This window comes from Schistocerca nitens, chromosome 8, assembly GCF_023898315.1.
Source record: "Schistocerca nitens isolate TAMUIC-IGC-003100 chromosome 8, iqSchNite1.1, whole genome shotgun sequence".
NCBI lineage: Eukaryota > Metazoa > Arthropoda > Insecta > Orthoptera > Acrididae > Schistocerca > Schistocerca nitens.
The window spans coordinates 416633464-416650897 of NC_064621.1; the positions used below are offsets into that span (position 1 = coordinate 416633464).

The 17434-nt window shown below is 41.3% G+C and overlaps 1 protein-coding gene across 1 annotated transcript in view; it reads left to right on the forward strand.

The window, feature by feature from the left end:
- Positions 1–17434, forward strand: part of LOC126198906 (bumetanide-sensitive sodium-(potassium)-chloride cotransporter-like) — a 553300-nt gene that overhangs the window by 385601 nt on the left and 150265 nt on the right. Inside the window, exon 5 of the mRNA XM_049935533.1 lies at positions 1518–1771. Within this exon, the coding sequence (XP_049791490.1) occupies positions 1518–1771 (254 nt within the window). The remainder of the gene's footprint in view (positions 1–1517; positions 1772–17434) is intronic.

Here is a 17434-nt window from a genome sequence, read left to right on the forward strand (position 1 = left end):
CAGTCTCACCCATGATCGCCTGTACAATCTCACTAGATCAGAACATGTACGATAGCGTTAAAACGGTGAGCTGTCCTAAAACTGTCAGCTAAAGCACAAGAAAGAAAAGAGGAAAACTAAAATATATTCGCAAGAGTATGGAGCTGGCTGATGACTTCCAAAAAAAGAAGAGATGAGCCAGCCACCTTGAAAACACGTATTACTTAAAAAGACATACCACATTCGTGTCATTGTCATTTACAATAGAGGGTAAATGGGTTGACAATTGGGCCACTGACCTTTTGTCTGAATACGAAAACAGCCTGCCAACATATAGCGCACTGTGATCTGCACGCCACAAGCACCACACATTGGAGTGTTCTCTCGCCAGAACAAGAAGCCATGCGTCAGAGGGCTGTCTCATATGCGAAGACGATTGAGAAGAACTTCATCCTGTCTGCGTGACTGGACGCAGATACGTTGTGGCCGAATTGTAGACTTTATCAGAGTAGTTTGCTATCTACTACTTACAGCCACTCCTCTTCCCACTGATGCATGATTCTGTACCGCAGCAGCGAGGTGATAGCTTATAGAGGGATAGCACACTAAAGGAACTGAGGACTGCGAGATGCCTCCTTGGCTGCTTGTCTGTCATTTCGTTGCCTGCAGTACCCATGTGCCGTGGCGTTCAGCAGAAAGACACCTCCAACCCCATACTTTGTAAGTGGAGAAGGGTGTCCTGGAATATCCTGGACTACTATATCTGCTCGGTACAAGTTGTTGCAGAGAGTGAAGGGCACTCAGGGAGTCGGAACAGACGAGGAATATTAACACGCACGGCACATCGCATCTCCACCAGCACCCTCAAGATCGCGTATAATTTGAAATCGAAGGCAGTGAAGTCTGGAGGAAACCGAATCTTGAGGACACGATCAGGGGAAACAATAGAGCAGCCAACGGAATTCCAATGTTTAGACCAACCCGTGAGTACAGCTACAGGTAGTAGTGGCGCTCAGTTAAAATGTCAGAAAATATCCCATTAAAAACATAACGGGCGTGCAATCTATCCTGTACTGCACTATATCTAAAATTACTTTGGGCCTCTTCAGTAATTGGCTTTCGTGCTAATTGACAAAATTACCATTTCTAACGCAAGTGCAAATATTATTGATCTATATGGTGACAATTCATAGTTAATACAGAGTACAGATCAGATACTGTTTATCATTTGCCAAACTATATCGTGATTCGTTTCACATCTCCCTGATGGATTTTATGGAACAGTACCAATCAGTGAATGAATATGCAGGGATAGGACTACCATGGTAAAACTGTCACACTTGCAGATTGCATGCTGCATGTTTAATTCGTTAGTAAATTTAGAAATAGTCTCAGCGATTAGTAATTCTCTACAGCATTAGGTGCTGTAAAGTTAAGATCTGTGACCATGAAAACTGTTTTTTGTCGTTATGATTTTCATCCACTACAGTGACATCTCTATGATATCTTTAACCTTATGTAAATTTTTGATGTTTCAGGCGGTATTTATTACATGATATCTCGATCTCTTGGTCCTGAATTTGGCGGCGCTATCGGTCTGATGTTCACCCTAGCCAATGCTATAGCTGTATCGATGTATATTGTTGGTTTCTGCGAGTCACTGCAGGACCTGCTAAGAGGTTATTCACTCACCATTGTTGACGGTGACATCAATGATATAAGGATCGTTGGCATCATAACACTTGTTGCTATTCTAATACTGGCGCTGGTTGGAATGGACTGGGTGACAAGGGTACGTGCAACAGAACACTTATAGCGTTTTTCACAATAATCTCACTAATTAAAACTCATTTCAAGCATTTCAATAACTGATTGTTTATGTTGTCTGATTGTTCTTGTTGTATCAAAAAAGTGTAAATGGTACTGATGCAAATTAACACAGTGATGCTCACAATTGTCTCCCGTAATTTCTGCGTTAGCGTAACTTTATTAAAAGTAATGATTTATGATGACGACTCATAACTAGCTGTTTGCTTAATGAATTACCAACCATTCACTGAAACTGGTGCTGAATCTTCTTAGTGTCAATTCAGTTTTGAACATGCACCTCAATTTGCAAGGTACGATGCTTAATATTTTCATCTAAAATATCTTTGGACACATTAACGACATTAGAGATCTGATTTTACTAGGCGAATAGTTACAACTGTGTACAAAACGAAGCATGTCCTTTCGTAACCTTTTTAACATCTGACATAAATATATCAATAGAAATTTTATGGAATTATGTTGTATTTTGGCTCTGTAACAGAAAGAGGGAGGGAAAGGATATATACAACTTGCATTGAAACCAAGCGGTAGTTATAAGAATCGAGGGGGCATGGAAGGGAAGCTGTGGTTGAGAAGAAGTGAGGCAGAATCGTAGCCTACCCCAGATGTTATTCAGTCTGTACATTGAGCAAGCTGTCAAGAGAACGAAGGAAATATTTGGAGAAGGAATTAAAGCTCACGCAGAACAAATAAAATTTTTCGTTTCTATTGATGACATTGTAATTCTGTCGGAAGCAGCAAAGAAATTGGAAGAGCAATTGAACTAAACTGATAGAGTCGTGAAAAGAGATTTGGTTCGACAAAAGGGAATCTACAGTAATGGAATTTAGTCGAATTACACTAGTCAATGCTGAGGGGATCAGATCAGAAAATGAGACCCAAAAGTAATACTGTAGATGAGTTTTGCTATTTGGGCAGCAAAATAACTGTTGATGGACGAAGTAGACGGGATATAAAATGCAGACTGCCTACAGCAAAAAAGCATTTCCGAAGAAGGAGAATTTGTAAACTTCGAATATAGATATAAGTGTTATTAAGCCTTTTCTGAAGTTGTTTGTATGGAGTGTCGCCTTTTATTGAAGTGTGGGGCCATAGAGGAGTGCTGAAGGGTAGATGGGTACATCGAATAACTAACGAGGAGTTACTGAATATAACTGGGGAGGAAAGAAATTTAAGGCACCACTTTACTGAAGGATGGGATCTGTCGATAGTACACATTCTCAGGTATCTGGGAATTATCGATTTCGAATTAAAAATAGTGTTTGGGATAAAAATTGTAGAGTAAGACGAAGGGCTGAACACATTAAGCACGCTCAAATCGGCGTAGGTTGCAGTAGTTATTCGGAGATGAAGAGAATTGCAGAGGATAGACTAGCATGGAGAGTTGCATTAAACCTGTCTTCGGTCTGGCGGCCACAACAACATCAATAACATAAAGCCTCTGGGACAGTTAATTCCTATTTAAGTGGCGCATCACGCGATAGATTATACCTCGATCAAAGGAAATACGTATTGTCTAGAAAACAGGTATTTCACTTATTTACTGCTCTTCGTACGATTTGAACAAAGTGCACTGCAACCAGTGGCGACATAAATCCAAATTTCTGACATTATTTGTTTCATTATTTTACGTATTAAAGCGTAAGAATTCTTTACTATCTGAATAAGTCAAGTGAGTGCATAAGCGGTTCTCACTGAACTATTAATTGAATTGAAGGTATCAAATCATTTCTTTCATTACTTCTGCACAAGATATTGGTACAGTGCCTCGTGTTTTTTCAGGGCCCCTATTACGTAAATGTGTGCTAATTAATTAAACTGATGATGGTATGAAACGTGAAGAAAGAGTTATTACGTTATTACTGAATCCCAAGAATACAAAGGCGTTACATAGAACAATAAGTTTAATGTTGCATGTCTCATGTTGTGCCCTCGGCAAGGTCGTACAAAGTCTTGCTCCATAATATAAAGATGGAAAAACACTTTGGTGAATGAAATACCAGCTTACTAAACTCGGTCACGAATCAAATACGGTATGTGAACAAAACGGAATCTCCCCCACATTAATCGAAACCGCAAACATCACTCTGCTAGTCATTCAAGAACAGTGCCTAAGAAAGCTCATTACCCCAGTGTGGCTCGTCAAGGGTGTATTTGTGGAAAGATATTACCTTGTGTTCCAGAGTAGACGCGTGGAAAAAAACTGTATATAATTGTGTTTATAACTTCACAAATACAAACCTGTAGCTGCTTTCATAGATAGCTCTTTCTCCTCAATGCAACTGCGTTCATTAACACGTCATATCACACACAAAGAAAACCATATATTCTCTCAACAACAGTCTCGAATCTAACAGACATAAAGAAGAACGCTCTGTTCCCATTCAGAACTCACAAGCCATATGGAGTGTCTCAGTGCCCTCCCTTCTCATTGGCCGATGATGTTCTCGTTACAAAGATCATAGGCAGAGGAAGTAGCGTAGCAGATGCAGCAGGGAATTTATAGAAGTCGAACTGTTGATGTGGGTATGACAGCAAAGATTGCTTGCGAGCAGTAGGCACGAAACAAATGTAATATGAAGAGTGAGAATCAATAACAAGCTAATTGCCCAGACACTAATTCCGAGTTATTCAGTTATTTTTGTTGTGACAATAATGCTCTAATGAAAAAACATGAGCAATAATTTTTATTTATTGTCTACAGTAGGAATCACACAACTATGACAATTTGTTTAATGAAAATAAACATTTTATTCTGAAAAACGTAGAACAATGAAAGAAATCTCAAGCATTTATCAGTTTTTTAATAACAACATTTTAAAGATACATTTTACAGCTAGAAAAACCTGTGGTTAAATTATTACTGAACCTCTTTTCAATTTATTGAGCGCAAAGCAGTTTTAACTGACAAAATGTTCTAAAAATATTCTGTTAGCTACTTTCACATATGGTATCATCTGTTGCAGATCCCTTTACTTTCCAGCTAATAAGTCGTCTTTACATTTTTGTGATCGTAAAACAAAGTTCTTAATTATGTCAGTGGTAACTCTTTCCTCTAAACCTTTTAGGCGATCCAGTCTTAAAGTTCGTTAAACATTGTTCTCGTCTTGACGACTTCACGAGAAATTCTTTTCACTTGAATTCAAATAAATTTGGAAATATTTATTTTCGTTGTGTTTACACGTGTATCGACTGCTTTTTTAAAGTAAAATAGTCCTCATGCTGTAGCAAAGTGGCCACAAATGGATTTCATTTCGTTCATCGCATCAGATGATTCAGGATAGCCTACAACTGTGTCATTCATGATTTAAATAATCAAAACTGCACCAATTACTTATTTTTTATACTTAGCACAAGGCGCATCGTGAATTTATTCTCATTTTCAAGTGCATTTGTGCATCTGTTTACATGAATATGTCTGTTGATGTTTGCATGTGTGATTTTCTGCCTCCCTTGCGTCTTTTTGAAGTTAGACTGCAATCGGAAAATCGGATAAAATAAATCTTTGAGTGTTTTTAACGCTAATGTTAGAAATGGTATTTTTGTTTGCCTACTTACAGGAATTGTGCCTCCTCCGTTATACAGAATATCACACACATGCAAACCATCACTTACCCTGTTTGTTTAAAAAACATACAAGCATCAAGAAATAAATAAATGGTGCTGTTTTCATTATTTAACTCACAAATCGATTGTTAGGTTTCACATTCTCCATAAGTTTTACAAGTTTCTTAGGTATTTTACATTCTTACAGCCTCCTGCATTTTTCAATCTGAGGAAAATCCGTCACACGACATAAATGGAAAGCCAGAGACCAAACATTTATGGTTTATCTCATCATACTTGCCTTTCTTTCATCGCGAACTGATTCTCTCTTCTTTATGTTTCTGCTTGTGTCACTGTGTAAATCCATCGTATTTACAATGTACGTCCATGAAGTTAACAAACAGAACAAGAAAACAGATTGTGACTGCGCAGTATTGTTGCAGACAATGCTCGGAAACAATTACAAAGCTTTGTGGCACTTAACTCGCTTTAGCCCCACCAGTGGACCGACACAAAGTGCTCATACCATCTTCGGGCCTTACTTGCTCTGCTATAAATGATCGTAGCTCTTAACCCCCTTTTCAGGTGGTGTAACTAAAAAAAAATTGTTTTGGCGCTTAGCCCGTTGTTGATTCCCAGTCTGCATAGTTGGAAGCTGGCAAATGTAACAGATAAGTTACAGGTTCTTTCGACAACTTTCAACTTACTAGTAATGCCTATGGCCAAGAGTGATTTGCTCATAGCTTATAAACCACATTTCAGCCATAAACGATATCTTACATAAAAAACCTCATCACTTATCCTTTCGGAAAGCGATAGTCCAATTTGAAATTCGTTGCCATGAAGCTGTTGGTGGAGCGAAATGCTGATTGCATTAAATGCGTTGGGATGTAGTATTGGCAGAGAACGTCTTGGCAGATCTTACTCGCATATTATTCAGTTGTCTCGTAGTGACTTGTGGCTTGCATTTTACCGCTGCTAAAATGTTAGGTGCGTTTTTCTCATCAACTGCTACATTTTATTGTTGACGTCCTTTATTTCTCCAATTTCCAGTTTATTTCAATTGTTTTACAATGTTTGCAACGACATATCCTGAGTGTTTTGCACTATCAGGTTTCCATTCAGCATGTAACTGTGAAACTACTCAAACAGTTTGTTAACACTGACCATAAACGAAAACCATATCCACTTTCTCGGCTGCGGTATACAATACAGAAGTTTGAAAAGGTTCATGAGCAAATTGTCTAATTGCTGCAGAAGGAAAAGTGCAGACTAATGAGCTTCAGTACACAAGTGAACACACGATCTGTGAGTTACGTGTTTGCTTACGATTGGTACAACAGGGCAGATGTTCACAGGACTTCATCTTCTGAAGGCGGGACGGTGGTTTGGGGAGCTAATACCTGTTCTATGTAATTAAGTCTCCTGCATGCTATGTCGCGAAGTGCTCTTCCGAGGTTCTTCCCAATACCACAAAAAAGTATTTCGTTACATTTAAATGAAACAGTCACTACCATAATTCGGCAGCTACAAACATTACAGATTCCTTGCGTATCTCACGAAATTCATCACACTGGCCACTTAGGGAAGAAAGCACTCGACATACAGTGGGGCGACAAAAGTCATGGGATATCGATACGCACATATACAGATAACAGTAATATCGCATACACCAGGTATAAAAGGGCAGTGTACTGGGGGAGCTGTTATTTGTACTCAGATGATTCATGTGAAAAATTTTCCGACGTGATTGTGGCCCCACGACGGGAATTAAAAGACTATGAACGTGAAATGGCAGTTGGAACTAGACGAGGGAGGTTTCATTTCGGAAATAGGTAGGGTATTCAATATTCCGAGATCCACAGTGTACCGAAAATACCAAGTTTCAGGCATTACCTCTCACCACTGACGACACAGTGGCCGACGGCCTCCACTTAAGAACCGAGAACAGGGGCGTTTGCGTAGAGTTATCGGGGCTAAGTGCAAGCAGCACTGCGTGAATTAACCGCAGAAATCAACGTGTGACGTACGACGGACGTATCTGTCGGGAGAACATTTTGGACAATTCAAGCGAATGATTTGTCCACTCAGATCGCCCGTCATCAGTCCCATCGATCATTTATGGGACATAATCGAGAGGTCAGTTCATGGACAAAATCTTGCATTGGCAACGTTTTCACAGTTATGGACGGTTGCAGAAGCAGCCCGGCTCACTATTGCTGCAGGGGACTTCCAACGACTTGGTGAGTCCATGCGACGTCGAACTACTGCACTACGCTGGGAAATTGGAGACTCGACACGTTATTAGGTGGTACCACTTGACTTTTGTCACGTCGGTGCATTTACTCGTTTGGATGTATTTGGGATGACCTGTCTTTGCTACCTCGTCTTCCATAAATGTTTGGAATCAGTAGTTTTGCATGGAGCAGTAAGTCTGTTCCTGAAATGCGATGAGAGGTTCTTGGAGAGCTCTAGAAGGAAGGGTGCAAAATTGTTACAGGACTATTGGAATCTAATTACAAAAATGGCGTACATAAAATAATGCACAGAAGAATTTTATTGTGAAGTAGAAGAACTTGCAGAAATGTTTTCAGTAAGATGGGTACTATGTTATGATTACCTCAAATGAATCGACGGAAAAGGTGTGACTATAACGATAAAAAAATAAAAAACGAAATATTCTTGTTTATAAACACCAAAGGAAACTGCACATACTAGAACGAAGGAGCAAAATCTCATCCAAGAAAGGGATAAACTGAGTCTAACAACCAGATACACGACAAGTGTCCCCTTGGAATGATAGTCAATCTCTATCCAATCAAAAATAGTAAAAGAATTTTGAGTGCACACGTCGAAGCTCACTGCAAAATGCAAGATAACTTACTGTGATCGAGTTGCCCATTACGAAGAAATGGTGTCATTTAGCTCAGCGCCCACTCCACTGCCGAGTGAGACATTTCCTAGGCTGTGGTTAAGCCATTTCTTCGAGGTACCCTTTCTTCTGTGAGTGCTAGACTAGAACAAAAAAAGTAGGAAAGATTCTGCGAAGTTTGGAAAGTTCAAGATAGGTACTGGCTTAAATTTCAGTGCTGCTGACAAGCTGATGCTGAATAAGTAATCACTTGAACGAGACTGGCCGTGCGGGCAAGAGACCTACACGTACTTTAAAGCAACACACTGTTGGGGATCTGGGTGTACCAGAGTTACGGTTTGTTTGCGGGCTAGACTTGTCCCCCCTTCCCACTCACAAAAGGTTAAACAGAGTTCTAACAGCTGTCAAAGAGGAGCTGCTTCACGGACACTTACGCAACTACACACTCCGTACGATGACCTCATTGGAATGATAGCCAAACCCTCCATGTTATTAATAAGTTGTCCGTAAACCAGTTCCTACTGGTGAAACCTGGCTCGCTGAAGTATCTCAGCTGCCACTGTCGCGAGATCAATCGAATCAATGTGTAGGTGTCTGCCGCAATCGCTACAGCGTGCGGCAGACGCACCGACGTTGACGGCTTGCTATTAAGAGTGGCGTTCAGCACATAACAGCCGAGTCAGAACTCTTTTTAGGTTCTCAAACCTCAATCGGTATAAACAGAACCCTTTTAGGGTCACTTTTTGAGCATCTGCTTGTCTGTCTGTTCGTTTCTCTGTATGTCCGACTGTTAAGAGTCCTTTTCTCAGGAATGGACAGACGTATAAAGTCCAAATCTATGCTAAGTACTAAGGCATACGGTCGCTTGACGACGTAAAACATTTAAGCTTCTACGTCAGTGCAATTGAGAGATATGGCTCTCAGCACGTGACCAGATAAGAGGAAACGCAGGTGCCATCTAAAAACGCGAAGAACCTTAAGTAATCACTTATATAAAAAGCGAGAAGTGAAAACTTCCCCACATGAACCATGGACCTTGCCGTTGGTGGGGAGGCTTGCGTGCCTCAGCGATACAGATAGCCGTACCGTAGGTACAACCACAACGGAGGGGTATCTGTTGAGAGGCCAGACAAACGTGTGGTTCCTGAAGAGGGGCAGCAGCCTTTTCAGTAGTTGCAAGGGCAACAGTCTGGATGATTGACTGATCTGGCCTTGTAACACTAACCAAAACGGCCTTGCTGTGCTGGTACTGCGAACGGCTGAAAGCAAGGGGAAATTACGGCCGTAATTTTTCCCGAGGACATGCAGCTTTACTGTATGATTAAATGATGATGGCGTCCTATTGGGTAAAGTATTCCGGAGGTAAAATAGTCCCCCATTCGGATCTCCGGGCTGGGACTACTCTAGAGGATGTCGTTATCAGGAGAAAGAAAACTGGCGTTCTACGGATCGGAGCGTGGAATGTCAGATCCCTTAATCGGGCAGGTAGGTTAGAAAATTTGAAAAGGGAAATGGATAGGTTAAAGTTAGATATAGTGGGAATTAGTGAAGTTCGGTGGCGGGAGGAACAAGACTTCTGGTCAGGTGACCGCATAGTTATAAACACAAAGTCAAATAGGGGTAATGCAGGAGTAGGTTTAATAATGAATAGGAAAATAGGAACGCGGGTAAGCTACTACAAACAGCTTAGTGAACGCATTATTGTGGCCAAGATAGATACGAAGCCCACACCTACTACAGTAGTACAAGTTTATATGCCAACTAGCTCTGCAGATGACGAAGAAATTGAAGAAATGTATGATGAAATAAAAGAAATTATTCACATAGTGAAGGGAGACGAAAATTTAATAGTCATGGGTGACTGGAATTCGAGTGTAGGAAAAGGGAGAGAAGGAAACGTTGGTGCAGGGAGTGGCAACTGTCCCTTAACATAGACAAATGTAATGTATTGCGAATACATAGAAAGAAGGATCCTTTATTGTATGATTATATGATAGCGGAACAAACACTGGTAGCAGTTACTTCTGTAAAATATCTGGGAGTATGCGTGCGGAACGATTTGAAGTGGAATGATCATATAAAATTAATTGTTGGTAAGGCGGGTACCAGGTTGAGATTCATTGGGAGAGTGCTTAGAAAATGTAGTCCAGCAACAAAGGAGGTGGCTTACAAAACACTCGTTCGACCTATACTTGAGTATTGCTCATCAGTGTGGGATCCATACCAGATCGGGTTGACGGAGGAGATAGAGAAGATCCAAAGAAGAGCGGCGCGTTTCGTCACAGGGTTATTTGGTAACCGTGATAGCGTTACGGAGATGTTTAATAAACTCAAGTGGCAGACTCTGCAAGAGAGGCGCTCTGCGTCGCGGTGTAGCTTGCTCGCCAGGTTTCGAGAGGGTGCGTTTCTGGATGAGGTATCGAGTATATTGCTTCCCCCTACTTATACCTCCCGAGGAGATCACGAATGTAAAATTAGAGAGATTAGAGCGCGCACGGAGGCTTTCAGACAGTCGTTCTTCCCGCGAACCATACGCGACTGGAACAGGAAAGGGAGGTAATGACAGTGGCACGTAAAGTGCCCTCCGCCACACACCGTTGGGTGGCTTGCGGAGTATGAATGTAGATGTAGATGTAGATGTAGGTGAATATGGATTGGGGCTAAGAAATGAAAGAGGAAGCCGCCTGATAGAATTTTGCACAGAGCATAACTTAATCATAGCTAACACTTGGTTTAAGAATCATGATAGAAGGTTGTATACATGGAAGAACCCTGGTGATACTAAAAGGTATCAGATAGATTATATAATGGTAAGACAGAGATTTAGGAACCAGGTTTTAAATTGTAAGACATTTCCAGGGGCAGATGTGGACTCTGACCACAATCTATTGGTTATAACCTGTAGATTAAAACTGAAGAAACTGCAAAAAGGTGGGAATTTAAGGAGATGGGACCTGGATAAACTGAAAGAACCAAAGGTTGTACAGAGTTTCAGGGAGGGCATAAGGGAACAATTGACAGGAATGGGGGAAAGAAATACAGTAGAAGAAGAATGGGTAGCTCTGAGGGATGAAGTAGTGAAGGCAGCAGAGGATCAAGTAGGTAAAAAGACGAGGGCTAGTAGAAATCCTTGGGTAACAGAAGAAATATTGAATTTAATTGATGAAAGGAGAAAATATAAAAATGCAGTAAATGAAGCAGGCAAAAAGGAATACAAACGTCTCAAAAATGAGATCGACAGGAAGTGCAAAATGGCTAGAGGACAAATGTAAGGATGTAGAGGCTTGTCTCACTAGGGGTAAGATAGATACTGCCTACAGGAAAATTAAAGAGACCTTTGGAGAGAAGAGAACCACTTGTATGAATATCAAGAGCTCAGATGTCAACCCAGTTCTAAGCAAAGAAGGGAAGGCAGAAAGGTGGAAGGAGTATATAGAGGGTCTATACAAGGGCGATGTACTTGAGGACAATATTATGGAAATGGAAGAGGATGTAGATGAAGATGAAATGGGAGATACGATACTGCGTGAAGAGTTTGACAGAGCACTGAAAGACCTGAGTCGAAACAAGGCCCCGGGAGTAGATAACATTCCATTAAAACTACTGACGGCCTTGGGAGAGCCAGTCCTGACAAAACTCTACCATCTGGTGAGCAAGATGTATGAGACAGGGGAAATATCCTCAGACTTCAAGAAGAATATAATAATTCCAATCCCAAAGAAAGCAGGTGTTGACAGATGTGAGAATTACCGAACAATCAGTTTAATAAGCCACAGCTGCAAAATACTAACACGAATTCTTTACAGACGAATGGAAAAACTAGTAGAAACCGACCTCGGGGAAGATCAGTTTGGATTCCGTAGAAATACTGGAACACGTGAGGCAATAATGACCTTACGACTTATCTTAGAAGAAAGATTAAGGAAAGGCAAACCTACGTTTCTAGCATTTGTAGACTTAGAGAAGGCTTTTGACAATGTTGACTGGAATACTCTCTTTCAAATTCTAAAGGTGGCAGGGGTAAAATACAGGGAGCGAAAGGCTATTTACAATTTGTACAGAAACCAGATGGCAGTTATAAGAGTCGAGGGACATGAAAGGGAAGCAGTGGATGGGAAGGGAGTGAGACAGGGTTGTAGCCTCTCCCCGATGCTATTCAATCTGTATACTGAGCAAGCAGTAAAGGAAACAAAAGAAAAATTCGGAGTAGGTATTAAAATCCATGGAGAGGGAATAAAAACTTTGAGGTTCGCCGATGACATTGTAGTTCTGTCAGAGACAGCAAAGGACTTGGAAGAGCAGTTGAACGGAATGGATGGTGTCTTGAAGGGAGGATATAAGATGAACATCAACAAAAGCAAAACGAGGATAATGGAATGTAGACGAATTAAGTCGGGTGATGTTGAGGGAATTAGATTAGGAAATGAGACACTTAAAGTAGTAAAGGAGTTTTGCTATTTGGGGAGCAAAATAACTGATAATGGTCGAAGTAGAGAGGATATAAAATGTAGACTGGCAATGGCAAGGAAAGCGTTTCTGAAGAAGAGAAATTTGTTAACATCAAGTATAGATTTAAGTGTCAGGAAGTGGTTTCTGAAAGTATTTGTATGGAGTGTAGCCATGTATGGAAGTGAAACATGGACGATAAATAGTTTGGACAACAAGAGAATAGAAGCTTTCGAAATGTGGTGCTACAGAAGAATGCTGAAGATTAGATGGGTAGATCACATAACTAATGAGGAGGTATTGAATAGAATTGGGGAGAAGAGGAGTTTGTGGCACAACTTGACGAGAAGAAGGGACCGGTTGTTAGGACGTGTTCTGAGGCATCAAGGGATCACAAATTTGGCATTGGAGGGCAGCGTGGAGGGTAAAACTCGTAGAGGGAGACCAAGAGATGAATACACTAAGCAGATTCAGAAGGATGTAGGTTGCAGTAAGTACTGGGAGATGAAGAAGCTTGCACAGGATAGAGTAGCATGGAGAGCTGCATCAAACCAGTCTCAGGACTGAAGACCACAACAACAACAACAACAACAACAAGTGAAATGTTTTCTAATCTACGAATAATACATATAAAAACCAACGGTGTATCGTAACTGTATCGTTACAGATCCCACTGATGATGCCTTAAAGTGAAAAAAGGCGAAACGAGTCTGGGAGAATAAAATACAGTGCAGCAAGAGAAGGCGTTTTTTATTTACAAAACAAATATTCCTGTGTTTGCTGCCGAGGATGGCACGCATTCAAACCCGCCATTCGTCAAAACCTATACGGTACTTGTCGTTGACTTAGAATCGTTAAATTTGGTAAGAAGCAAGATTTCACAGTACAAGTGAAGGAAAAATTCCGAAGACTATTAATTTGTAATTATATCATACGAAAAAAGTATTTCTTCTGTCATTTGTTATCCGTCTGTATATCTGTCCATCTGTTAAGACCCCTTTTTCTCAGGAATGGGTAGACGTATCAAGATGAAATTTATTAAAGTCTACAGTCCCTTTAAGGTGAAAAATATCTAAGTCTCTAAGTCAATGCAATCAAAAAATATAGTCATTTATGTCACATATTTTGATGTCTTGCCATCGATATCAATAAGAGGCAATAATCGTCGAAACTCTTGATTCCTAGGACCGATGAAGAATATATATATATATTATTGTTTTTGTACGGAATCCTCGGTTCGTGAGTCAAACTCGCACTTATCCGAATTTTGTTTTTTATTACTCCTTGGTCAACAGGCCGTAACCTACAAACGGGAGCGCAGCATAAAGATCTGCAAAAATATAGCTTAAAATATAAAACACATGCAAATCTACCCATTGAAATGATACAATTAGATATTCGCAGTGTATCGTAATAAATTAAAATAATACACGATAACATCGTCTCCTCTGTAGGAATCGACATGGATTCCGCAAAGCTCGCGTGAAACGCAGCTCGCTCTGTCCGTCCACGTGGCCGGGAGGGCAGTATATGCCAGTGCCCAGGTTGGTGCCGCGTTCCTTGGCTCCCAGAAGGCATTCGATACAGTTGTGCAGTACCATCTACTGAAATAAATGCGAACGTATGGAATGTAAGACCAGCTGTGTTACTGGTATGAAGACTTCTTAATAAACGTAACACAGCGTGTCACTCTGGTGTCGTTGTTGTGGTTTTCAAACCGAGGACTGTTTTGATGCAGCTCTCCAGGCTAGTCTATTCTGCACAAGCCACTTCATCTCTTCATAATTACTGCAAACTGCATCCATCTGAACTTGCCTACTGTATTCATCATTTGGTCTCCCTCAACAATTTACCCCTCACACTCCTTTTCATTGCCATATTGACGATGCCTTCGCATCTCACGTTTTGTCCCATCAAGCGATCCTTTCTTTAACCCAAGATTATTAAATCTTCATAAAATTTACGATTGCAGTTGGTACCAATTCGCGGTTCCCGCCAAACTGATACCGACAGTGTAGGGTTTCAAACAGGACATTTTGTACTTATTTTGTATGTGATATACCACTGGAGACCTGGTAATAATTAACTAGTGCATAAACTTTACATTATGGCTTACGTTGAGTAAAATATGGCTGAAATCCCTGGGCTAGCAGGACAGAGCAGATGAGGTTATATTTGTAGAAAGGGCCAGAATAAGTTACTGTCAGTTGCACTCAACATATAAACTTTATTTCTTAAAACAGTCAATCACACAAGCAAGAATCAAAAACTCTCAAGGTGTTAACGAAAGACCTCCTTTGATTTTTTTAGATCGGCTGAAGGCCACATCGAAAATACAAAGCACAAGGCCTAAGCAAAGAATTGAGATACAGGAGTTCTTCTGGAGGTTTCCCTTCTTTAGAAAAAAAAATTATCTTCAATATAAATAGACTTCAATTTTTCACGTAGAAATCTGCTGAAGGCCTCACATTAATCAAGAACGGTGTTACGGATATAGGCCGAGACAAAGATGTTCAAAGTTTAACCTAAATAGGCTGAAAACTCGGCTGAAGGCCGCATATCAACAAAACAATTTAACGGCTGAAGAAGAGCTTTCAATTTGAAAAGACTGAAGTCCTTACCTTAAAATATTTCGTGTAACTCTCGGCTGAAAGCCTCATACTAAAGATTAACAATCTTATGACTTAAGGGCAAGACAAGGATTTTGAATTTTTAATTTAAGAGAGATTAAAACTCGGCTGATGGCCACACACCATGCAGAAAACAATTTTGCGGCTTAAGGCCTACAGGAAAGAGCTTCAAAATTTCAACTAAAATAGGCTAAAGGCTTTATCCTAAAATGCTTCACATAACTCTCGGCTGAAGGCCACATACGAAACCCAAACAATCTCACGGCTTAAAGCCCAGACAAAGAAATTTCCAATTTGACCAAATTTTTCAACTTTTGATTTGAAAAGGCTGAAAACTCGCTTAAGGCCATTTACCAACTTTAAACTAATTTACAGCTTAAGGCCTAGGCACAAGGAATTTTCAATTTTAATTTTGAAAGGCTGAAACTCGGCTGAAGCTCACTTACCAAACAAGAAACAATTTTGTTTTCGGCTTAACGACTGAGAAGAAAAGCCCTGCAACTTTAATAAGGTAAAACTCAGCTGAAGGCCATACGGAGTACTTAAGACTAAAAAGGAAATCACTATGTAAAACACAAGGAGTGGCACTCAGCAGGTTCGAAGGATCGGCCTGGGAAGGTAACACTAACGCACGTTTAGGTGAGACAGGCAGCCAGACCGACAACCTCTTAATCGGATGGCAACCCAACCGAAAGCCAGCAGACGAACCAACCAACAGGATCAATTCTGTCTGCTCCACCCGACGAGCAAAACGACAACAAGATGTCAATAGCACAATATTCTGGATACTGGTGCCGAATCCAGCCAAGTCAGAATAAACACCCAAAACTACCAACAACACCTCAGCTGTCGAACTACACGCCGCGCTGGACAGCATCAACACTGCCAAAAACTACGTCAATGACCAGGGCAGGTCACCGGAACGTCAACGGACACAAGGCGTAAGATACTGCTGGTACACTTCATTAATGAAGGAATGAATTAAATTAAGTTAAACACCACACAGGAAGACGGCTGCAATTCTAGCCGACTTCATTGCACACATGTTGTTGATCATGGGAATCTCCCAGAAAGCGACAACCAGGATCAAATGAGAAATGTGATAGCAGTTGAGGCTTGATAGCAGGTTAAGTTCAACTGGTTCAACTGGCTCTGAGCACTATGGGACTCAACTGCTGAGGTCATAAGTCCCCTAGAACTTAGAACTACTTAAACCTAACTAACCTAAGGACAACACACACATCCATGCCCGAGGCAGGATTCGAACCTGCGACCGCAGCGGTCGCGCGGTTCCAGACTGTAGCGCCAGAACCGCTCGGCCACCAGCGGCCGGCGCAGGTTAAGTGAGCATTCAACTTTAGTGTCTAGGATCGGTGGGCGACGAACTTCGTAACCCTCGCAAGAAGCGCCTCACAACAACCGCGCATGGTAGCCGCAAGCGGGTCCGTCCTGACTATCTACCACGGAGACTTCCTCACTGCTCTGCCCCATCCGACCGACTGCCTAGGCCCGGAAATGGTCACAGGACCAAATACACGTTGGCCGACGAGACGACCAACCGAAAGACCAACTCACGGTCGCCTCGCTCCAATCTCCTTCCGTCGGACAGTTCATGTGTGTCGCCAGCGGTCGGCGAGCACTGGCTATCCGCGCCTCACCGGCGCTCCGTCCCCGACTTCACTGCTGCTGGATCCCGACTGCACTTTTGGTCCGTCTCCAACCCACTTCCCGACTTCTCGACACACGACGACCCAGAAATACTATAGGCCGCTCCAGAGATGGTACGAGACAGTGCACTATCGATACGCGCTGCTGCTGCCACTCACGGGCAAGTAAGGCAGGAAGTTAGTGACGTCAGTAAATGGAATAAGAAAACCAGGCGGCAGTACCGTAATAGAAGGTGACAAACAATAAATGGCCTGAACACGAGCCGTGCACGGCTCAATGGCGTAGTAAAATTTACGGTAGTTTAGTAACATTGTAACATTTCCCCCCTTTAGTGTTCTAGGGTTAAGTCATATTGTGCCATAATTTTTTTTTTCCACAATATGATTTGGTTGCTAGTTAGGTACTCCATTTCCTCATCTAATCTTCAGTAGTTTTCTATAGCACCACATTTCTAAAGCTTCTA